The sequence below is a fragment of the Acomys russatus genome, chromosome 19 (assembly GCF_903995435.1).
Source record: "Acomys russatus chromosome 19, mAcoRus1.1, whole genome shotgun sequence".
NCBI lineage: Eukaryota > Metazoa > Chordata > Mammalia > Rodentia > Muridae > Acomys > Acomys russatus.
The window spans coordinates 53,860,643-53,885,003 of record NC_067155.1 but is presented as its reverse complement, the minus strand read 5'-3'; the positions used below and the strand labels follow the sequence as shown (position 1 = coordinate 53,885,003).

The window sequence follows — 24,361 nt, the reverse complement described above, 5'->3', positions numbered from 1 at the left end:
GATCATGATGTGGAATTGCTTTTGTTGCTAATTCACAACTATAATCTTGCTACTGTGATGAATAATAGTGTAAATATCTGATATGCAGGGCAGCTGATATGTGACTCCTGTGAAGGTTTGGTTGTTAAACCAGAGTGAGAACCACTACTCTAGTGCGGGTAACAGCCGTATGCCTAAGAAACACAGCAGCACAGAGAGAAATCTCCAGGGACACAGATCCTCTTTGCACTGGACTGCAGGGACACACATGTGAAGGTAGAATTCCTACTGGAAATGCTTATGCAACCAATAGCAATATTCCAACTGAATACAATGAACTGTAATGTAACTCTGTTCATGGTATACCAAAGGGAGTGCATCCAAGTGATCAAGACATTAAAACAAAACAAAAGGTTAAGACCAAGTGTGATGGTGCATGTCTTTAATACCAGTGCTCTGAAGGCAGAAGTAGATCTGTGAATTTCAAGCAAGCCAGGGCTAATTAGTAAGAGCAAGTCTCAACAAACAAACCACTAAATTACAAGGAAAAAAAAGTATCATTTTTTCTTGGGCTTTAAAATTTTTATTACATTTTTTTTACTTATTTTGTGTGCATGTGTGTGGATATGCCAGTGTGAATGAAGGTTGGTGGTTATCTCTCAGAAGTCGGTTGTGTCCTATCATGCGGGGCCCAGGGATTGAATTCAGATCATCAGGATTGGCAGGAAATACCTTTACCTGCTGATCCATCTTGGTGGCCCTAGTTCTGTTTCTGGTTAAATAATTTTCTTTTCCATACAATGTATTTTTCACCTCCTAGATTCTCCCCAGCTCCCTAATCACTCAACTTTATGTTCTTTCAAAGAACAAAAGTAAAACAAACAACTCTCCACACAAACATAAAATGAAATCAAGCAAAAGACTAAAATAAAAATACCCAAATAAAGCCAGTGCGTGATGCACGCCTGTAATCCCAGCACTCTGGGAGACAGAGGCAAGCGAATCTCTTAGTTTGAGGCCAGCCTGGCCTACAAAATGAGTCTAGGATAGCCAGGGTTACACAGAGAAACCTTGTCTCAAAAAATAAAACAAAAAAGCCAAAATAAAAACTGGGCGTTGCAACTCACCCATTTAATTTCAGCACTCAGGGAGGCAAAGGCAGGTGGATCTCTGTGAGTTCAAGGCCAGCCAGGTATATAAAAACCAGTCCAGGACAGCCAAGGCCACACAAAGAAACCTTGTCTCAAAAACAACAAAAAGCAAAGCAAAGCCTGGCGTGGTGGCTTGCGCCTTTAATCCCAGCACTTGGGAGGCAGAGGCAGGGGGATTGATGTGAGTTCCAGGCCAGCCTGGTCTACAAAGCAAGTGCAGGACAGCCAAGGCTAACACAGAAGAGACCCTTTCTCGAAAAACAAAAACAAAAAACCCCCCAAAAACCAAAAACAACCACCCTGCCCCAAAATACCATTGAGTTAGTATTATGTTGGTCAACTTCTCCTGTGCATGTGGCCTGTCCTTGAATGCATGGTCCTGTTTTCTTTTCGAGACAGGGGTTCTCTGTGTAACAGCTCTAGCTGTCCTGGAACTTGCTCTGTAGACCAGGCTGGCTTCGAACGCATAGAGATCTGCGGTCCTGTTTTCTTAAAATGGGTTTTTGCCAGCACTGAATTTGTGGCAATCCTCTTGCTCAGCCCAAGTGCCCTAGTGGATATGTCATCACCACACTGCCCTAGCTATTATTTCTATATGTCATAAATTAATCAGATTCCTGTGCTTTTCAACATTATGAAATGAATACAAGGTCAACTGGAAGTATTATTACTCTACATGGAAAAATTTCATGTGTTCCTTTGATGTCTGAGTTGGTTTATGTAATGAATCTCCTATGGGAGCTGCAGATAAGACTTTTATCCAATGTGCTACAGAGGTGCTTGCAATCTACAGCTGATGTCATTCATGCTCTGCATTATAACTGATAGGGCATACAACACAGTAACTTTATTTACAAATTTCCATCTAGGGAAGCCGGAGAAAGAACTCAGAGGTTAAGAGCACTGGCTGCTCTTTCAGACAGCCTGGATTCAACACCCACGTTCACATGGTGGTTCATAACTGCTTTTAACTCCAATTCCAAGGGATCCCATGCCCTCTCTTCTGTATAGGCAAAACACCTATACAGATAATTAAAGGGGAAAAAAATGTCTAATGCTGACAAGCCAGCTCATCAGGTAAAGCTCTCACAGAGAAAGCTGAGGACCTGAGTTTAATCACTGGATCTCATGGTGCAAAGAGAGAACCAACCTCACACACTGTAGCACACCGAGCCACCATGTGCACATACATTATACACACATCACAATAAACAGAAAGGGCCAAATATGAGGGTGCATACTTTTAACACTAGCGCTCAGGAGGCAGAGGCAGGTGGATCTCTTAAGTTCGAGGTCAACCTGTTTCTTGCCATGACAGCCAAGGCTACAAAGTGAAACCCTGTCTCCTCAAAAAAAGTGGTAGGAGAAAAAAAGAAAGAGAAACGAGATTTGTGTCTGTGCTCCTAGTATGTTGTGTTCATGGAGGCCAAAGAAGAGGCACCACACATTCCTTTGAGCTACAGTTGCAGCTGGTTGGAAGCTGCCTGACATAGGTGCTAGCTAGGACCCAACCTGCGTCCTCTGTTAGAGCAGGTAATGAGTGTCTTGTTTGTTTGTTTTACAGAGACAGGGTTTCTCTATGTAGCCTTGGCTGTCCTGGACTCACTCTGTAGACCATCTGCCTCTGCCTCCCCGAGGGCTGGCTGAACCACCACCATACCTGGCTTGCAGGTGGTGTTTCTAATTAAAGAACTAATGCTATACTCCACCCCCATTTTAGTACTGCAGAAGACTAAAGCCAAGGCCATGAATGTGTTAGGCAATTGCTCTCTAACGCACTGCTGAGCTACTACAAATCCTTGCTTTTTTTTTTGAAACAAGATCTCAAGTTTAGATTTTCTTGTTGTCCTCCGGAATGCTGAGGTTATAAATCTGAGACTCCACACCCAGCAATAAATACACAAGTCAAAATTTCTGGATAACACAATCAACATTAGAGTAAGGTAGAAGTAGTACCAGCACATACAGCTAATGAAGATGGCGTTATAAAATCTTCCCTAATATGAAGGCTGTCACTCTGCAGTGTTGTTACTAACTTAACTGTTGACTAAACAATGTTGAATGAACATCTCCAGTGACAGTCTACAGTCTCCCCTCCCTATCAAACTTTTCTCCCACCCCGCCTCTCGCCACACACTTCTTCCCCCATCCCCCACCTACACAACCTACCATTGCCCACTTTCTTCTACCCTAACCTCCTGCAACTTGCCCTCTCTATGCCTCAGGGCTGAACTGCTGGCTCATTGATCTTTTTCTTTTGCACAAAAGGTCCAATTAAGCCAGGCAGTGGTGGCGCACACCTTTAATCCCAGCACTTGGCAGGCAGAGAGGCAGGTGGATTACTGTGAGTTCTAGGACAGCCTGGTCTACAAAACCTGTTTAGGACAGTCAAGGCTACCCAGAGGATCCCTGTCTCAGAAAACAAAAACAAAAACAAAAAAGAAAAAGAAAATATGAAACTCTTGTCTAGAGAGACCCTTTCAATCCTGCCCATAAAATGGTTGTTTCATGTAGTTACTGATGTTTACTAACACAAATACCCAAAGTAACACTGTTTATAGTGTTTGCTTCATACTTAAATATATATTCATATTTTTAGAGTTATTTTAAAAAATCAGGCAAATCCTAAGACAGGGGAAACTTTCAGAACATATCTCAGGGCAAGAGCCTCGTGTTTTCTTAGCAGGTGTCACCCGTTCAGCTACTATTTGGGACCAACCCATCTACACTGGACACTGAGGACCTACTTCCCCTACATGAGATTACCTTGGTTTGTATTATGGCCAAGCAACAAAATCTTAAGCCATTTTATAGCTTAGGGGGGAAAAATCTACTGAGAGCAGGTGCTTCTCACCTTGATCTACTAAAGATAAGGTTAAAAGCAAATGTGTGTCTGTTTCTTAGAATATAGGGCTTCTGCTCTAAGTTAAACAACTGCCATCTTCATGATCACTGTGGAGCAGGTTAATGTTAGATTCCCTCACAGAAAGAGGAGACTGACAAAGGCATCCCAGCTAATTTTATAATCAGGTTTTAAGTACACAAGGTCTCAAGATCTTCTGGAGGACCTAGAAGATTAGAGAAAGGGAGATCTGCCTGTGCATGTGGCCATGGGGAAGCCTGACACATACTGGGTACAGACTTTCAGTGTGACTGCATTTGGATCACCTCCTCCTAGTAACCCTTTGTCAATTCTAAGTAAGCCTAGGATTCACTCCCCAAGGAAAAATTCTCAAAAACATGTTCTCATGTTGTTAAGAACAGAAAACAGTAAACAAAATGTTTAAAAGACTGTATTTATTAATAAAGAAAATTTAATGAAGAAAAACTATCTACATAGCTAGATGTTTCCAGAATGGAAAAGTAGAAAGCTTATGAAAACTATGAAGCTCAGAGTTATTATTTAAGGATGAAATTGAGATGTTGTATTATGGTATCAAAGTATCTAAGGTCAAAGATCAACAACTAAAAACTATCTAAAACATGTGTAAGTGTGTAATCAAAGTTTGTTTAAAAGTGTCTGGTTTTAGGGGCTAGAGAGATGGCTCAGAGGTTAAGAGTACTGTCTGCTCTTCCAGAGGTTCTGAGTTCAATTCCCAGCACCCACATGGTGGCTCACAACCATCTATAATGAGATCTGGTGACCTCTTCTGGCCTGCAGGCAGACATGCAGGCAGAACATTGTATACATAATAAATGAAGAAGAGGAAGAGGAGGAGGAGGAAGAAGAAGCAGTAGTAAGAAGTCTGGTTTTAGTGCTATGTATACTGGTTTTACTGACGTCCTGGATGGTCAATAATCTCTACTTGGAGACCTACACTGATGTGCTCAGAGGGATGAACAGGAGCACCTTCACCTTGCTCCTAGTCTGCTAGGCCCCAGGATACTGTGGAGGATCCCTTGAAATGTTCTGTAGCCAAAGGGACTCAGGGAAACCTCATGTGGTGAATTCTAATCAATGTTCAGTCCCCAAAGAGAGGGTCAACAACAGAAACATTTCCTATACAGTCCCTTGTGACACAGCTGTTAAGCAAGGCCTTTGACTTATCCTCACACAGACACACTACTGGGTAAAAACAAAGACTCCAGGGGCCTGAAGGTCCTCTCGTGCCCGCATGATGAGAGGACCACCACATCTTCCAACTGGCCTTGACAGTAAAAAAGATTAATTTTGGCCACCTCCATGGTCTTAAGCAGCCAGCAGAAAACCAGGAATGAAATGGTCAGGGTTAGGTCAGTATGTTTCATGTCTCATCCTCAGACATCATACTTAACCATGAGATGTTATTTCTAGTTTTTCTTCTTCATATGATTATCTTAATTTTTAAAATGTTGCGCATATATATATATATATATATATATATATATATGAAATGACCAATTCAACACTGCAGTAATTACCTGAAGCTAAAAACCAATACCAAAACAACTCTATGTTCTTAAATTCCAATATGTTTTTCTGCATTTTAACCTCTCAGGTTCCAAGGAACCTACCAGATATCCAGTCAAACTCACAGATTTGGAAAAATTCAGAATACCCAAATGATGCTTTGGGCTATCCCTGGACAATACTATAAAAAGGATCCAATAAGGGCTGGAAGAGATGGCTCACCCATTAAAGGCTAGACTCAGAGCCAAAAAAGGATCCAACAGGACTCTGTCTCTTAAACTGTCAATTAGATGCTGATATGATTAGAGCCTCCTTAAAAAGGCTTCCAGGTATATTTTCTTCTCTTTCTCTTCTCCTGCCTCCCCCCCCCCCCCCCCCCCCCCCCCCCCCCGGTCTCTCACTTTATGTAGCCCTGGCTGGTCTCAAACCCTGGCCTAAAGATGCACCTGCCTCTGCCTTCCAAGTATATGACCATTGCCGAGGGAGAATCTGTAGTGGGAGAGTTTCTGAGAGTTAGCCTCACCAAACCAAGAAAATGCTTGCTTTGCTTTCCAAGTTGCTGGGTGGGCGGTAAGTCAGGCTAGCTGGTTTTGGACCTCCAGGCTTTGGAGGGTGTGATAGGGACTGACTTCTTTCTGAAATTCCATGGGCAGCAGAATTTTTGAAGCCCTGGACTCTATTTTATGGCCTTTGTGTTTGGGTGAGGGATTTCCTTTATTCCCAATTCCTTTATATATAAAAGATATGGGTGCTGTTTTCTGTCTGGCAACTTCCTGCTGGCAGAGAGAATACTGTTTGGAAGTGTTGGGGTCTAGAGTGACTCCAAAGAGTGTTGTTGCTTGTCTGTTAGATTTTAAGACAAGGTCTCCATGAGCTGTGGCTGTCCTAGGTTTCACCATGTGAGCCAGACTGATCATGAACTCACAAAGACTTGCCTACTTCTTCCATATTGGAATTAAAGGTGTGCACTAGCACATTTGAAAAAGTGTCTTGTTTTTACTTCATCTTGTGTGGGATGGAGTGGTGACAGGGATAGGATCCAGAAGGAATTTCAGTAAACAGTTTAAGAGACAGGTTAAAAATATACATCAGGGGCTGGAGAGATGGCTCAGCAGTTAAGAGCACTGGCTGCTCTTCCAGAGGTTCTGAGTTCAATTCCCAGCAACCATGTGGTGGCTCACAACCATCTATAATGAGATCTGGTGTGCTCTTCTGGCCTTCAAGTGTACATGCAGGCAAAGCACTGTATACATAATGAATAAATAAATAAATCTTTAAAACAAACAATCAAACAAACAAAAACATCAGACTCAAAAATAGAGGGAACACCTGACGCCTGACATGGTGGTCCATGCCTTTAATACCAGCACTCAGGAGGCAGGTGGCGCTCCATGGAGTTCAAAGACAGCCCAGACTACAAAGTGAGCTCCAGGCCAGGCAGGGCTGAACTGAGTTTATTCTTTCATTTTCATCTGCTGACTATTTCTTACTTCACTTCTCAGCCTTTTGGCTAAGATCAAGTGTAAAAAATGTAATACACGGTGGGCTAGCAAGATGACTCAACAGCTTAGCTGTCTTGCCACCAAGCCTGACAACTGGAGTCCAATCCTCAAGACCCACACTGTAGGAGACCACACGCATGCAGGTAGGCACACACAGTGAGCACATTTAAGAAAGAAAGAAAGAAAGAAAGAAAGAAAGAAAGAAAGAAAGAAAGAAAGAAAGAAAGAAAGAAAAAGAAAGAAAGAAAGAAACTAATATAAGGAAAATACTTATAGCCACAGGTTCACAAATTCCACAAAGGGCTTGTTTAGAATGGCCTCTATTACTTTTCTTGCATACCACAAATATTAGCTCCAGAGTGAGAGTCTAATGTCTTAGTATTTAGGAAGTGTCTATCTTTTTTTGAGACAGGGTTTCTCTTGTAGTCCTGGTTGTCCTCGAACTCAGAGATCCACCTGTCTCTGCTTCCCGAGTGTTGGGATCACAGGTGTGTGGAAGTAGCTATCTTAAAGCTGTATGATTATTCTGCTCCCGTTACAAGATTGCCTCTTTGTGGAAAAACATGAAGGAAGGATACACAAATTAATATTTTATTTTATTTACTTTGGTTTTATGAGACAGGGTTTTGATTGTCCTGGACTCTGTAAGTTCAAGACCAGGCTGGCCTCGAATTTACAGAGATCCTCCTGCCTCCGCCTCCTGAGTGCTGGGATTACGGCCCTAGTTAGTTTTTATAACCTACCATGCTCTAGCATTCTCTTAGCAGAACCTTTGCATCATCTTGGCCAAGCCATGACCTTGTTTTACAGACAGGAAGTAAAGAGAGTTTTGCTTCAGGAAGCTCAATTAATGGAAGACTTCCTCTAACTTGCTATGACTGACAGCTTCGCCTCTTTCACTAAGGGTCTGTTTCGTTTTCACACAAGGAGGCAGATCTATTAAGGAGTTTAAAAAAAAAAAAAAAATCAACGAAAGAAAAGACCCACCTAATATTTTTCACAGGAATAATGACAATTTCCTTCACACCACAGGCTAATTGGAGTTTCAGACAGGGCTGTGCCTGGGAAGCAGGCAAGGCATGGCTGCCGCTCACATGCAGTAATGTTCCCTGGCGGGGCTGGTCAGCGCCTGAGGGCAAGTGATAGTGGAAAGTTCTTATTCTTGCCAAGGGAGTGCTCTGCAATTTTTTCCCTCCACGTTTTTTTCCCCTCTTTGGGTTGAGGCAGGAAGAACAAGAGTATCTGTCATAAACCACCTTCCATTTGCTTAACACCTGACACTGCTCGCATGTAGTTCTTGGCTCCTTCAATTCCTAGTGCTTTCCTTCCTGTAACAGTATCAATTTCACTCTCAACAAAAATACAATTTAAAGGTTAGGTTACCAAGAATACAGTTAAGAGTAAATTTAAAAAATTACTACTTTTTTTTGCCAGGCGTGGTGGCGCACGCCTTTAATCCCAGCACTCGGGAGGCAGAGGCAGGCGGATCGCTGTGAGTTGGAGGCCAGCCTGGTCTACAAAGTGAGTCCAGGACAGCCAAGGCTACACAGAGAGACGCTGTTGGGGGGGGGGGGAGGGGGAGAGAGACACGACATGACACCCTACTTTGCTATGTTTTACAATTGAATGCAAGTTTTCTTTACCTTACAAGGAGCATCTTCTTCTACTTAAGTTAAATATAAATACTGATATACTCAAAGAAAATGTTCTTCTAAGTATACATGTATGTGGGTGAATAAAAAGTACTTTTATTTTAGCAGGGCTCGGCAGTGCATGCCTTTAATCCCAAAACCCGGGAAGCAGAGGCAGGTTGAGGCCAGCCTGATCTACATAGTTGAGTTCCAGATAGCAAGGGCTACACAGACTAACATGATCTCAAAGAAAAAATAAACTATTTATTTTAATTACATTTTTATTATTTAGTTGTGTGCCATGCCATAGTCTTTGAGTGGAAGTTAGATGACAACTTGCAGAAATCAGGGATCCATCAGGCTTGGCAGCAGGAACCTTTACCAAAAAAGCTATCCCTCTAGCACCAAACCTTTATTTTCAATTTGATATACATCAAAAAATAACAAGTCTTTTCAAAGAGAAAAAATTAAGATCAGAAACCGTCTTACAAATGATATTCGCTTTTGAGTTTAAGTGGGTCTTGAAACAAGTAATAATAAATTAATTTTCTTTTTTTAATTTTCTTTTGTTTTTTCTAGACAGGGTTTTATTCTATAGCCCTGGCTGTCCTGAAATTCTCTTGGTAGACCAGGATGGCCTTGAACTCAGAGATCTGACTGCTTCTGCCTGAGAGCTAATTTGTACTTCTTAAATTTTGTGGTTATGCAGAATTAATTGTATTCTTTACTTTTAAGAGCCCACTTGCTTAATTAAAACTGTTCTAGAGCTCAACATGATCAGGGAAGAAACATTACAAAGTACTATAGCACTCTATTTGTTCCCACTATGGCTTTTGAAAAACACAAATATGAAATAATGTCTTTATAAAAATATTTGATGAATAAAACACACTCACACATTTAAGAGACTTCCAGAAGACCAGCCTGGTGGCCCAGGTGGGTAATAACACCTACTCAGGAGGCTGAGGCAGAAGGATCATAAGCTCAAAGGATGCCTGGACAACTGAAAGAGCCCTGAGTTTAATCCCCAGTAGTGAAAAAGGAAGTGGAGTAGCACAACACACTAACTAATTATCAAATCTACAAGCAATGAAAGTAACTAAAAATCAAGATGCAATGAGACTCAATATAATACCTGTTTACTACAGTTAACACTAAACAAAAACACAAGTTTTGTTTTTTTTAAAGAAAATATCTTATACCTGACTAAAAACAGCACAGTCAATCCTATGCAGGCATGTTTTCAATTACAAGAGGCAGCCAAGGTAATCCACGAATCACACGTAGAGGTACATAAGACATGAAAGGTTAGCAGGCACAGTATTAGGGCTTCTGGCAAGAGACTTTAAAATATTTACTTTTTTGTGTGTAAGTGTTTTGCCTACATGTACACATGTGCATTATGCTTGTGCCTGGTGCCCACAGAGGTCAGTAAGAGGCATCAAATCCCCTGGGAACTGCATTAAGAGAGCTGTGGACCACCAACTGGATGCTAGAAACCAAATCTAATCCTCTGCAAAAAACAAAAACCACCAAACCACCTCTTCAGCCTCAAGATCCTCCACCCCACCCCCCACCCCGACAGGGTTTCTCTGTGTAGCCTTGGCTGTCTTAGACTCATTTTGTAGAGCAGGCTGGCTTCAAACTCACAGTGATCTGCCTGCCTCTGCCTCCCGAGTGCTGGGATTAAAGGCCTGTGCCACCAGGCCAGGCCTACAACACTTTTTTTTTAATTATAAAAATAAAATGTTCTTTTAAGGGTGAGCCCATTTAGGACCCCTCTCTTCTACCATTCAACAATATACTTAGTCAACAGTATTTACCCGTTTGAATTTTCTTTGTGTACAGCACACTTAAGCATCACTAAAACAAAACCCAGATCTTTGCATTAGCTTAAACAGATTTTTAAAAAAAGATTTATTATTACATATACAGTGCTCTACCTGCACGTAAACCTAAAGGCCAGAAGAGGGCACCAGATCTCATTACAGATGGTTGTGAGGCACCATGTGGTTGCTGGGAATTGAACTCAGGACCTCTGGAAGAGCAGTGCTCTTAACCTCTGGGCCATCTCTCCAGCCTGCGTATACAGTTCTTGTTACCACTCTACTGGCAGCATAATAACCACCATTGGAGAACTCTGGGAAGTTGTTTTGTTTTCTTTTTCAATTAGCGTCTCACTAGTAGCTCTGGTCAGCCTGATACTTGCTATTTAGAGCAGGCTGCTCTCCAACTCAAAGATCTGCCTGCTGATACTAAAGGCGTACACCGTCATGAGCACAGGAGAATTTTTTTTGATCCATTTTTCTGAGGGGTAGGGGCTGCACCCACATTCCATGAAAGAGAAAGAGTGGAGGTCAGGGGGCCAACTTGGGGGAGTTGTTTCTCTTTCACCACATGGGTAGGTACTGGGGGCTGAACTCGGGCTGTCAGAGGTGGCAGCCAGGAACTTTTATCTGCTGAGCCATCTTTCCTGCCCAAGAAGACTCTGTACCAGGTACTGTTGCAAGGGCTATGTAGGTCATCCTCATAACTCTTCACAAGAAACAAGCTATTATCTTCATTCCCTGATTGTTAATGAGGTGCTTTTCAAGGTACTTCACAGCATACAGACACCCCCAATCTCCATTTTTGTGCTCATCTATGATGATGGTGTTTCCAGTTTTTTTCAACTACAATCTTTAAAAAAAAAAAAAGACTTATTTATATAGTCTTCTACCCACAGAAAGGCACCAGGTCTCATGACAGACGGTCACGAGCCACCATGTGGTTGCTGGGTGCTGAATACGGGGACCCTTGGGAGAGCAGCCAGTGCTCTTAACGACTACAATGTTACAGAAGCTCGCGGTAGTAGGAATCACCACCCCACTATCACAGCCCTGCCACATTCCCAAAACCGCAATCTTCTACATGTCCCAGCACAAGCAAAGCTAAACACTTTATTTATCAAGCCACAATACCTTAGGAAACGTGACCCACCCCTTTCTCATGGTTTCTTTTACTTTTTCAAAACCTTAATCTCTGTGGCAAGAATGGGAATACTGACAGACACTGTGACTACCACTGAGTCATGCAGCGGGGAGGAGTGATTACAGGAAATCAGGAAATGCCAGCCATGTAATCAGGTCAAGCTTCAAGATCAACTGGTCTGTCATGGTCTGAGGGTGGGGGAGACCTCCAGAGTCCCCCAGCTCTCAGGGGCTTATGAGCTGTCCTTAGAGTGTTAAAGGGTCTTGACCTCAAAACACTCTGCTTCTTAATATATCTACACTCGCTTTTAAAGTATTTTGCCTTTTAAAAAAGATTTGTGCCAGGCATGGTGGCACATGCCTTTAATGCTAGCACTTGAAAGGCAGAGGCAGGTGGATTGCTGTGAGTTCAAAGCCAGCCTGGTCTGTAAAGCAAGTCCAAGACAGCCAAGGCCACACAGAGAGACTCTGTCTGAAAAAACAAACAAACAAACAAACAAAAACAAGATATGCACTTCATTTATATGTATGGGTGTTTCTGCCTGAGTGTGTGTACACACACACACACACACACACACACACACACACACACACACACACACACACACTCGCTGCTTTATTTACTGAGATGTGAGAGGACCCCATGCTGAACCCAGAGCTCGCTTCAGCTAGTGTAGGCAGCGGCCTGCTACAGAGGCTCCTTTGCCTCACCTCCTGCAGTGGCAGGGTCAGGGGTGAGTGGCCATGCATCCCCTGCTGTATATGGGTGCTGGTGATCTGAACCCTTGTCCTCACCCTTGCATAGCAAGTGCTTTCATTGTGGATGGCTGTGAGCCACCATGTGGTTGCTGGGAATTGAACTCAGGACCTTTGGAAGAGCAGCCAGTGCCCTTACCCTGTGAGCCACCTCTCCAGCCCAGCAGTAGTCATTCTTAACTGCCACCTCTCCAGCTCCCCACACTTCGATTTTTTAAACCAAACAGCGCCCTGGGATAGACTTCTAGGAGCTTTTAGAAATGCAGAAACCACCCAGCTCCATTTCATACCTAAAAATCAAACTGCCCATAAAATTAGGTTCAAGCAGCTCTTGTTTTTGTACTTAAAAAACAAAACTGGGCTGGAGAGATGCCTAACCCTGGCTCAGAGGTAAAGAACACTGACTGGTCTTCTAGAGGACCCAGGTTCAAACCCTAGCACCCACACAGAGGCCCACAACCATCTGTTATTCCAGTCTGAAGGGATTCAATGTCTTCTGGCTTCTGTGGCACCTGTACACAGACAAAACATCTGTAACACTAAATAAACAACAAACCCGACATGGTGGTGCACGCCTTTAATCCCAGCACCTGTAGAGGCCTGATATTTCTATGAGTTCACATGGGGGGGGGGTGGTAGCAGGGGAGGTGTAATATTGGTTTTCTTAAATGAATTGGGTCATCTATTCCATAACCTTGCCTTGTGCTCAGCTGCCTGGCAAAGTCGTGTGTGTGTGTGTGTGTGTGTGTGTGTGTGTGTGTGTGTGTGTATTTTGGTTTGGGAGGTTGAGACAGGATCTCACTTAGTAGCCCTGACTGTCCTGGAATTCATCACTGTGTAGACCAGGCAGGCCTCAAACTCAAGAGAGCCTCCTGTCTCCACCTTCCAAGTGCTAGGACTAACTTTGTACTATTAAATCTCATTATTATAAACCTTCCTTCCTTTAAATAGACTAAAAATTAATCCTCTTTATTACTGAATAAATCTGGAAAATGTCTCTATGGCTGAACAGTTAGTCTTCATTTTAGGAAATATAAAAACTATTTGTTACAGAAGGTTTAAAGCAATTTTATAATAAGATCCTGTCATTTAGCGGGGCGCAGTGGCACACACCCGTAATCCCAGAACTTGGGAGGAAGAGGCGGGTGGATCTCTGTGAGTTCGAAATCCTTATTGCGCAGGCCTGTCATTTTTAATCTAGGGCTCATTCCAGAGGATGCTATAGCATAGGGGTATATTTATGCTACCATCAACCCTGTTTCTAAGACACACAGCATCTGCTTATAACAGTAATGAAACCAGTAACTGAATAAATAAGTCCCCAGGACATATACCAAAGCCACTGCAAATTCTAAAAGCAGAGACTTTTTTGCTAGTATAGCTTAATTCACACTTGTCAGATTAACAGATAACACAGAAAACAAACACTTCCGTTCCCTTACTGTAAGAATACATACAGCTTTACTACTTTTTCTTTTCATACATCCAGCAATATTTCCCTGGCATTTAAAAATAGGAGTTGCTAGCAAGGTGGTGGTGGTGGCGGCGGCTTTAATCCTAGTACTCAGGAGGCAGAGGCAGTCGGATTGCTGTGAGTTTGAGGCCACCCAGGTCTACAAAGTGAGTCCAAGACAGCCAAGGCTACACAGAGAAACCTTGTCTTGAAAAGAAAAGAGGAAAAAAAAAAAAAAAAAGAGCCATTATCGTTCTTTTTGCAAAGTCAATTTTATATGACTCTGGTGTTCTAGATAGTTCAAAGGTTCACAAAAGCCATCTGTAATGTTCAGGCAATTGTCATTAGCTAATAATTAAAATTTAATTTGCCTTTTAAAAGACTTATTTTTACTTCTATGTATATGTGTCTGGATATCAAAGTATCATAATCATATTGCAATGTCTAAAAGAAGAAAATCCAACTAAGTTGTTAGGGAGTAGTGGCAGGAAGACAAGGAGCAGTTGTTCATGGAGATGAGTTTCTGCGAGCAGACACAGTCTGGGAGTAATGATGGTTACACACCTCTATCAACAGCTAAAACTGCAGAATGTGGAGGAGAAGGTTGTATGGCATGTGAATTATTTGTCAGTAAGATGCTAAAAAGTGATGACCCGAGCCAACAATAAACTGAAATGTGACTTCTCATTTCATGTTCTGGTCAACATTAGAGTAACTTTCAACATGCTTAAGAAGAAGAAATGAACGGCCGTTAACAAAATATCTATGTAAAAACTAGTTATTATCTCTGTTCTGCACCTCTTAGAATGATCAAAATTCAAGAAGCAAGCACATTAGCACAAGGTAAAACAGACAGCCTTAAACACAGGAAGTGACTATTGACTATTCAACTAAATTTAAAGCTCATTTTTTTCTTTTTTGAATATTTAACTTAAGTTTGAGTATCTAACTAGCTATTTTTTATTAGTATTAAAAAAATATTTAGCCAAGCAGTTGTGGCACATGCCTTTAATCCCAACACATAAGAGGCAGGTGGATCTCAAGGCCAGCTTGGCCTATGGTGAAACAAGAAACCAAAACAACAACAATACACACATGTATTATACATATGTATATGAGCTGGGGAGATGGCTTAGAGGTTAAGAGCACTGGCCATTCTTCCAGAGGTCCTGAGTTCAATTCGCAGCACCCACATGGAGGTTCATAACTATCTAGAGTGTGATCTGATGCCCTCTTCTGGCCTGTAGGTGTACATGCAGATAGAGCACTCACGCATAAAATAAATAAATGTTTTCTTAAAAAATTTTAAAACACACACGCGCGCACACACACGAGTTGGTTAGGGAGCTGGAGAGATGGCTGAGGGTTAAGAGCACTGGCTACTCTTCCAGAGGACCCAGGTTCAATTCCCAGCACCCATATGGCAGCTCACTCCTGCCATGTTCCAGTGGATCCAACTCCCTCACACAGACCAACAGGCAGGGAAAGCACATGAAATATAAACAAACAAACAAATATGACAAGGGCTCCTGTCTTGTCCCAGGCCAGAGCTTCTGAGCTGAGTGCTCCTGTCTCGTACTGATGCACAATGGTAAAGCCCTCTTGGAGCTAAGTATCTGGTGCAATCCCAGTACACTAAAGTCATGCAACTAAGAGGAATTTTCAACTGTTCTTCAGAGAAGCTGACAGTGTACTATTCACAGATGACACTGGATACGCATGAGTGTAGAGGTCACACAGAACCTCACATGTGGAAACCTGGAGAAACAGTAAACAATCTTCCTTTGATGTTTTCCACATTCACACAATCACTTAAGCCAGAAATCCTGCCACTCACTACCTTCTGACCTCACATCCTGCTCCCCCACAGAAATTCTGCAATCCGCTGGGGATACAAGTCACTGCTGGGGCCCTTGCTTAGCATGGACAATACCCAACACTAGGGGAAACAAAAACTTCAAAAGCCTTACTCCTTTGCGTTTAAGGCAATGCCACACCAGTTTGTACTTGAGTTATGGTCTGGCAGCTCTAGATGACTGACATGCCCCTCCACATAAGAACTCCTGTTCACAAACTTCCTGTATTACTGTTAATGTTACTGCACAACTTATTTCTTGTACAACTGTAGCCTCCCTCTCTCTAGTTTGACCTATTTCCTATACAACAATTTCCTCTTGTGCCTCGCTCACTTTTGTCCTATGAAAAAACCCGACAGAAGGAAAAATTAGAACAAAATATTATGACATATATAAGAAAATACCACAATAGGGCTGGTGGGCTGGCTGAGCAAATAAGGGCACTGCCACCAAACCTGATGGTCTGAGTTGGATCCCTGGCACCCACAGTCGAAGCCAAGACTCCTGTAGGTTGTGAAAGGGCATCACACACTCTAGGATGTTCCACCCCCCCCCAAGACACACAAATATTTTATTAAGAGGAAATTCCATAATGAAATCCATTACCTTGTATGCTAACAAGATGTCTTTTGATTGACAATTAGAAGAACACTTGCCAAACGTAGGAAAACCAAGTGTGATCCAACACTAGAAGCCCCCACAAAACATAACAGTTAAGCGGTTAGAAGTACAGAGTACAATCTACTAACAGATCAGCCAAATAAAATACGTGCATGTACAGCCGGGCGTGGTGGCGCACGCCTTTAATCCCAGCACTCGGGAGGCAGAGGCAGGCGGATCGCTGTGAGTTCAAAGCCAGCCTGGTCTACAAAGTGAGTCCAGGATGGCCAAGGCTACCCAGAGAAACCCTGTCTCGAAAAACCAAAAAAAAAAAAAAAAAAAAAAATACGTGCATGTACACAGATGGAAACACATATAATGAAAGACTAACATTTGGAATAGGAAATACTAGGTATGGGCATAAGAAAATTCTCTAAAAGCATGTAACTTTGAAATTACATAAGAATTAAAAATTTCAGCTGGGCGGTGGTGGCACATGCCTGTAATCCCAGCACTCAGGAGGCAGAGGCAGGCAGATAGATCTCTGTGAGGTCAAGGCCAGCCTAGTCTCCACTAAGGGAGTCCAGGATAGCCAAGGCTACACAGAGAATCCCTGTCTCGAAAAAAACAAAAATTTCCAATTTACTTGTGTATATGCATGTATACATGCATACAGGTCCCTTTGGAGGCCAGAAGGGTTGGATAGATTGTCCTGAAAATGAAATTAGTTTTAGGAGGTTGTGACCCAAATGACCTGAGTACCAGGAATGGAATCTCAGTCTTCTGTAAGAGCAACACGCACTCTTACCACCAAGGTTCCTCTCCAACCTCTAAAACAGTTTTTAAAATGACCAATAACAGATGGGTGTGGTGATGCACACCTGTAATCCCAGTACTCCAGGAGGCAGAGAAGCAGGCAGATCTCTGAGTTGAGGCCAGCCTGGTCTACAAAGCCTTTCCAGGACAGGTAATGCCACACAGAGAAACACAAAAGAAAAAAAAGGAAAAGCCCCAAACCAGGCAGTGGTGGAGCACGCCTTTAATCCCAGCACTCCGGAGGCAGAGGCAGCTGGTCTCAATTGAGTCCAGCCTGGTCTACAGAGGGAGTTGTTCCAAGAATACACGGAAAAACTCTGCCCTGAAAAACCAAAAATAAAATACAATGTACCATAACCAACACACAAGCACGCACGCTCACGCACACAGATACACATACACACAGCACACGCGCCTCCCAGAGTGGGTTCTCTCCTTCCAAGTTCAAATAAGGGATCAGAGTAAGGTCACTACCAGGGTTCGTGGTAAGGGCTTCTAACCATTCGGCCATCCATGGCCAATACAGTAACTAGCTTACTGCTACATAGCCAAACTGTCCCCTTATTCTTGAATAATAGCTGAATTTTCCAATGGAAGTGTATTTAGAAGAGCCAAATTCCTTTCAGACATGAGCACTGTAGAACACAGCTATAGTATGAAGTCTTAAATAATAAAACAATAATGATAAAGCCCATTTTCCCCAGGTCAATGTAAAAGGATCTAATTACACCAAGGCACTAAATAAAAGCAACAAACCTAATCTGGGTTCAGAAAGATGTAACAAGCCACAATCTGAATAATCCTCCGCATTAACTCTTCTCCATTCACTCTACCAATGAAACAACCAGAAATGAAATGACAATTCAGTTTGATAGATACAGTATCTTTATTTTTTCTTTCTTTTTTGGTTTTTAGAGACAGGATTTCACTATAGATCCACATGTCTCTGCCGCCTGAGTGTTGGGATTAAAGGAATGTGCCACAACTGCAGGTTTCTCTGTGTAGCCCTGGCTATCCTGGACTCTGTAAACCAGGCTGGCCTTGAACTTATGGAGATCCACCTGCCTCTGCCTCCCAAGTACTGAGACTAAAGGCATGCGCCACCAACGCACATCTTCAGTTACAATCTCACGTAACATTTATGTCAAAACCAGGACAGATCACACCAATCCTGGGACCTAAGAGGAGGATTAGGAGTTTGAGGTGCCAGGCAAAGTATTGCATGGCTTTACCCCAAAACTCAGAAGGCAGAGGCAAGACAAATCTGAGTTCGAGGCCAGCCAGGGCTCCCCAGCAAGACCCTGCCCTAAAAGTAAAACACAAGCAAACATCATTATCAAAAGAGGAGCTTAGTCATTGAAGTATGTATGTACCACACTAGCAATAAGACCTGAGTTGAGAACCCACTTCAAAAAAAAAAAAAAAAAAAAAAAAAAAAAGGCAGACTACTCAATCAGCTTTAATCAGTTAATCACTACAGCAAATTGTGACCTCAGCCCTGAGCTCCACATCCAACATTAGTGTTCCACACCTGATACCCACAGCTAATCACTAACCACAGTTCCTCAGTCATTTCATCCAAAACACAAAAGCCTTTTTAGAAGGCCGACGCAGAAGGATCACTTCCATCTAGGAGTTTGAGACCAGACTCAATAACACAGTGAAATTCCTTCTCGTATAACAAACCTCTAAACATATATTATTAAGACTATAAAGATGAGGCTGGAGAGATGGCTCAGAGGTTTACAGCACTGGCTGCTCGTCCACAAGTACTGAGTTCAATTCCCAGCAACCACATGGTGGCTCACAACCATCTATAATGAGACCTGGTGCCTTCTGATGTAAAGGCAGAACACTGTATACAAAATTAATGAAAAACAAACAGATCTAAAGAGATGGCTCAATAGTTAAGAGCTGGCCACTCTTTGGGCAGACCAGAGTTCAATTCCCAGCACCCACGGGTCCATTTACTTACTCTAGGTCCAAGGAATTAGCTGCCCTGTTCTGAACTCTGTAGGCACCAGGCACACATGCAACCCTCAGATACGTGCAGGCAAATCCCCATATGCATAAAATTTTTAAAAAAGAGTTTAAACACAAAAGACTAAATAAAATTCTAGACCTTAGAAATACAATCTAAGAAAAGAGAAAATGATGAACTCAACTCACCAGCAATTTCCACAATGTCCCCAGGAACTATGTCTTTGGCTTTAATTCTCTGAACACTCTTTCTGTCCTGTCGGTACACTTTGCCCATCTCAGGCTCGTACTCTTTAAGAGCTTCTATTGCATTTTCCGCATTTCTTTCCTTTATAAAGAAAAACCAAGTATGTATGATAAACCTGCCTGGTTTAAATATTTTTAAAACATTTCTAGATTAGACATTAAAACTTAGAATATTAATGTGTATTAGTGACATCTAAACTAAACGACTGGCATTTTAATACAAACACATTCATAGTTCTGTTTTAAGAGTAAAAAGTTGGGCCAGGCATGATGCACACCCTCGATCTGACCCAGTACTCAGGAGACAGAGGAAACGAGTCCTCTGCAGTTCCAGGCCTGCCAGGGCTACCTAGAGACCCTGTCACTAGGGTCTTACAAATAAAACACATTTGGTGTGGCAATGCATGCCTGCGATCCCTGCAGTCTGGAGTTTCAGGCAGAATTGTGGGTTGGAGGCTGATACACTTCATCGGCCGGGCATGGTGGCACCGGCCTTTAATCCCAGCACTCGGGAGGCAGAGGCAGGCGGATCTCTGTGAGTTCGAGGCCAGCCTGGTCTACAGAGTGAGTCCAGGACAGCCAACACTACACAGAGAGACCCTGTCTCAAAAAACAAAAAAAAAAAAAAAAAAAAAAAAAAAAGATACACTTCCTCAAAACCAAAACACAACACATTAGGAAATATGCCTTAGTATCTCATATCAGCCAGAAAGAAAACAAAAGCAGAATTAAAATTTAATTTAAAAACTAGCTGGGTCCTGGTGGTGCATGCCTTTAATTCCAACACTCAGGAGGCCGAGACAAGTGGATCTCTATGAGTTTGAGGCCAGCCCAGAAACCCTGCCTGGGGAAGCAGGAACTGACGGACACGAGACACCATGATGACGACTTAAAAATTGAGTCTGTGCCTGGAAAATACCTATCTTAAAATTTTTAACATTGGAGAAAAAAGGGGCAGGGGAGTGTTAGAGGCAGTGAACTGCTCTCTGCCTGTACCTGCTGAAAGCTGGGGTCACAGACAGTCACCCTAGGACTGTCTGTAAAGTGTGTCTGATGGCAATCCAAACACTCTAGTGTTCACCTGTAATCCCAAATACTTGAGAAGCTGAAACACAAGAGTGTTGAGTTTGCAGCCAGCCTGAGCTGCACAGTAAAATGTCCCATTACCAAAAATAAGTAAAAACTTTGAAGAATGCCATTTCTGTTCTGTTCTACGATAGATGAGCTTTTATCCTGTGTGCAGGCAAAGCCTGAGTAATGGAGAGAAAGCAGGAGCAACTTGAAAACAATTTAGGGTTTTTAGAGCGACCCCCCCCTAAACTCCACAATCTAAGAAAAATAAAAAACATTTTCATCACGTTTGTCCTCAAGACACCATAAATAAAAAGGCAGATTATAGCCCTCATATTTCTCTGGTTTCCTGTAGCTTCCCACTGTTAATTCTTTCTTCTTTTTTGGAAATAGGATCTTGCTACTACTGCCCAGAATGGTCTCAAAAGGTTCTGCCATACCCACCTCTCATCTATGTCTACTCCAGTTTGCGTTTATGCTCATCTCTCCCTGCCTGTCCCCTTTTTGGTTTTTCAAGGCAGTTTCTCTGTGTAGCCTTGGCTGTCCTAGAACTCATTTTGTAGACCAGGCTGTCCTCAAACTCACAGCAATCCACTTGCCTCTGCCTCCCGAGTGCTGGGGTTAAATGTGTGCACCATCACACCTGGCTTCCGTCTATGAGTTCCAGGCCACGCTGGTCTACATAGTGAGTGGTAACAGTTCAGGGAAGCCAGAGCTATGTAAAGAGACCCTGACGAACGACAGAAAGAAAGGAAAGGAAAGAAGGAAGGAAGGAAGAAAGGAAGCTAGCCAGCCAAGAGCATTGGTGCAGGCCTGTAATCCCAGCACTTGGGAGGCAAGAGGCGGGTAGATCCCTGTGAGTTCAAGGCCAGCCTAGTCTATAGAGTGAATTCTAGGACAGCCAAGGCTACACAGAGAAACCTTGTCTTGGAAAAAAAAAAACACAACAAAAACAAACAAAAAGACTAAAACATAACACTTAAAACTGCTGCAAGTATTGTTTGCTTACCTGCCATACACCCACAATTGCATTGGCTACTAATATAAGCAGAATTACAAAAGGTTCTACAAAGGCTGTTATTGTTTCTTCACCTTCTTCAAACCAAGCCAAAACCTAGAAGAAAAAAATGGCACGTTAAACTTGCTTATGTGCTTTTAGACTTAGCTACTTTTATAATAAAAGGATCTCACATTATAGGAATTAGTATAAAGAAAACCCTTATTTACCAAGTAATAATTTATTAAAAATTCACATCAAGTCATAGACATACATGGCCTGGAATTAGTTAAAAAACAAACAAAACATTTAGAGAAAAAATAATTGACCATTCACTCAAATTCAATATAGACCAACTTAATCTCCCTACTTCTCAGTGGTACAATCAGAATTACACAAGGCTGTTCTGAAACTAGGAATGTATTTTAAAGGCTATTCACCACACAGCTCCTAGTATTTCAATACAGCACTTCAGAAATTACAGAAATACCCCCCCAAATAAATGAAACAAACCGGGCCAGGGAGATGGTGTATCTGGTAAAATTGCCTGCTGCCAAACCTGATGTCTAAATTCAATCAATCCCATGGTAGAAGGAGGAAAACTTCTCTCAAAAGGCATGAATGCTCTCACACACACAAAATCAAACGTAATTACAAACAAACAAAAAGCAAGCAAACAAAAAAACCATCTTGGCTGGGCATGGTGGCGCACACTTTTAATCCCAGCACTTGGGAGGCAGAGACAGGAGGATCACTGTGAGTTCCAAGGCCAGCCTGGTCTACAAAGCAAGTCTGGGACAGCCAGGGATATTTCACAGAGAAACCCTGTCTCAAAAACAAAAACAAACAAACCATCCTTGACCTATGCTAGGAAGGCAAGGCAGGATGATTGCTAGTTTGTGGCAACATGGCAAGATCCATACTCTCACCCCAACCAACTACAATTTAATAGCCAAGATACTGTGAAGATGACAAAAAGAACACAGTAAGTTACTAAAAACTTGGAGCTGGGCATGGTGGCTCAGGCCTTTAATCCCAGCACTCATGGAGACAGAGGCAGGTGAATCTCTTTGAGTTTGAGGCCAGCCTGGTCTACAAAGCAAGTCCAGGTCAGCCAAGGCTACACAGAGAAACCCTGTCTCAAAAAACAAAACAAAACCAGAGCACCTAAGGTAGTGGTCTCAACCTTCCTGATGCTGTGACCCTTTAATACAGTTCATTGTGGTTGCGGTGGTCCCAACCATAAAATTATTTTTGTTGCTACTTCATAACAATAATTTTGTTGCCGTCATGAATTGTCATGACTTTGGCCCCCAAAGGAGTCACAAGCCACAGGGTGAGAACCACTGCCACAGAGTAAAAGTTAACCAGGAGGGCAAGTGAGATGGCTAAGTAGGTAAAGCACTTGCTGTGCCAGCCTGATGGTCTGAATTTAATTCTGTAACTCAGAGTGGAAAGATTTGACAACTGACTCCTGGAGGTTGTCCTCTGACCTGCATACAAGGTCCATGTCACACATGCACACAAGCTCTCCCCCATTATCCAGGGCCAGGGCCTAGCAAACATCAGTGGCAATTTTATCAGAAACCTGCCAACCTAAGTGATTGGATCTGGGAGGTGGGCTTTGCTTTGTACGTGCAAATGTGTATGGGGGAGGGGGGAAGGGCTGCTTAAAATAAACACATTTCACAATATAGGTCTTTTGGGAGGGGGGGGGGGTTGAGACAGGGTTTCTCTGTGTACCCTTGACTGTCCTGGAACTTACTATGTAGACCAGGCTGGCTTCAAACTCACAGAGATCCACCTGCCTCTGCCTCCTGAGTGCTGGGATTACAGGTATACACCACTACCACCTGGCTTCACAATATAGGTCTTTTCTTTAAAAGATTATCTAGGAGAGCAAGATGGCTTATCAGGTAAAGACACCTACCCTACAAGCTTGGCAATCTGAATTCAATCCCTGGAACTCACATAAAAATGGGAGGAAAGAACCAACTCCATAAAGTTGTTATCTGGCCCCTGTGTACATAGACACAAACCAAATCATTTAAATCTAGATCTCGGGAGGCTGAGGCAAGTGGCTCTCTGAGTTCCAGACCGGCTTTGTCTAGGATATAATAGACATTCTGTCTCAAAACATACATATATGTGTGTATACATATGTACAAGCTTGTGTTATAAGTAAAATAAAGTTAAAAATACTGAACCCACATAGCATTTGTACTCAATGAGATTTTGTTTTGTTTAAACACAAATAGCAAATGACCACAAGGTAATTAAGACAAAATAAAACTAAAGAGGAATGACACTGAACTAGCAAAGAATAAGATCAAAGAAAAACCAAAGACAAAGTTCCCGGACTCTGACGTAAAGTCATTTACCCTTGACAAGTAGGGCAGGAGAAAACCAGAATGAACATAATAAATACTGCAGCAAGCTTTCAACAGGGCATTTCCAGAACTAAGGCCAGGATTTCTGCCAGAATAAAAACTTCTCTAGGAAGTTATAAATTTTGATAGATGCAGGATCACAGCTGCTGATACAGCCTTCCAAACATTTGCCAAGGAGAACATATCAGAAATAAGAAACTTAATTAGCTCTTAAAGAAGGAAAACTGCAACTTCATGACTGACTACAGCCCTTTCCAAAAGGTCAGTAAGGCATTAGCGGCTCTAAGATAAGCTTCACGCCTTGTTAAAGTGGGTATGACTTTCCTTCTTGGCAGCCAGTCTTGGTGACAACTTAGGGCAATATCCCTGAACAGCTGGGGTGAAGGAAAAGATGAGCAGGGTCAGAATTAGTAGAGTCCCACAAACTGCTACTAGTCAAGACACGCATTCTAAGAATCCCAATGTGACCAGCATATGAAATTTGCCTCCCAAGTGACCTGTTGAATAAAAAACAGAGACTATCCACACTTGAAGGTTCTACAGATACACTAGTTATTTTAGGTGAGAAACTAGT

General features: G+C 42.4%; 1 protein-coding gene across 2 annotated transcripts in view; it reads right to left on the bottom strand.

The window, feature by feature from the left end:
• The window catches only part of Atp2a2 (ATPase sarcoplasmic/endoplasmic reticulum Ca2+ transporting 2), a 56,558-nt gene that overhangs the window by 24,542 nt on the left and 7,655 nt on the right, over positions 1 to 24,361 (bottom strand). For both annotated transcript variants that reach the window (XM_051161550.1, XM_051161549.1), the window contains exons 4-5: positions 21,410 to 21,514; positions 19,273 to 19,411 (exon numbers count right to left, since the gene is read on the bottom strand). In XM_051161550.1, the coding sequence (XP_051017507.1) occupies positions 19,273 to 19,411; positions 21,410 to 21,514 (244 nt within the window). The remainder of the gene's footprint in view (positions 1 to 19,272; positions 19,412 to 21,409; positions 21,515 to 24,361) is intronic.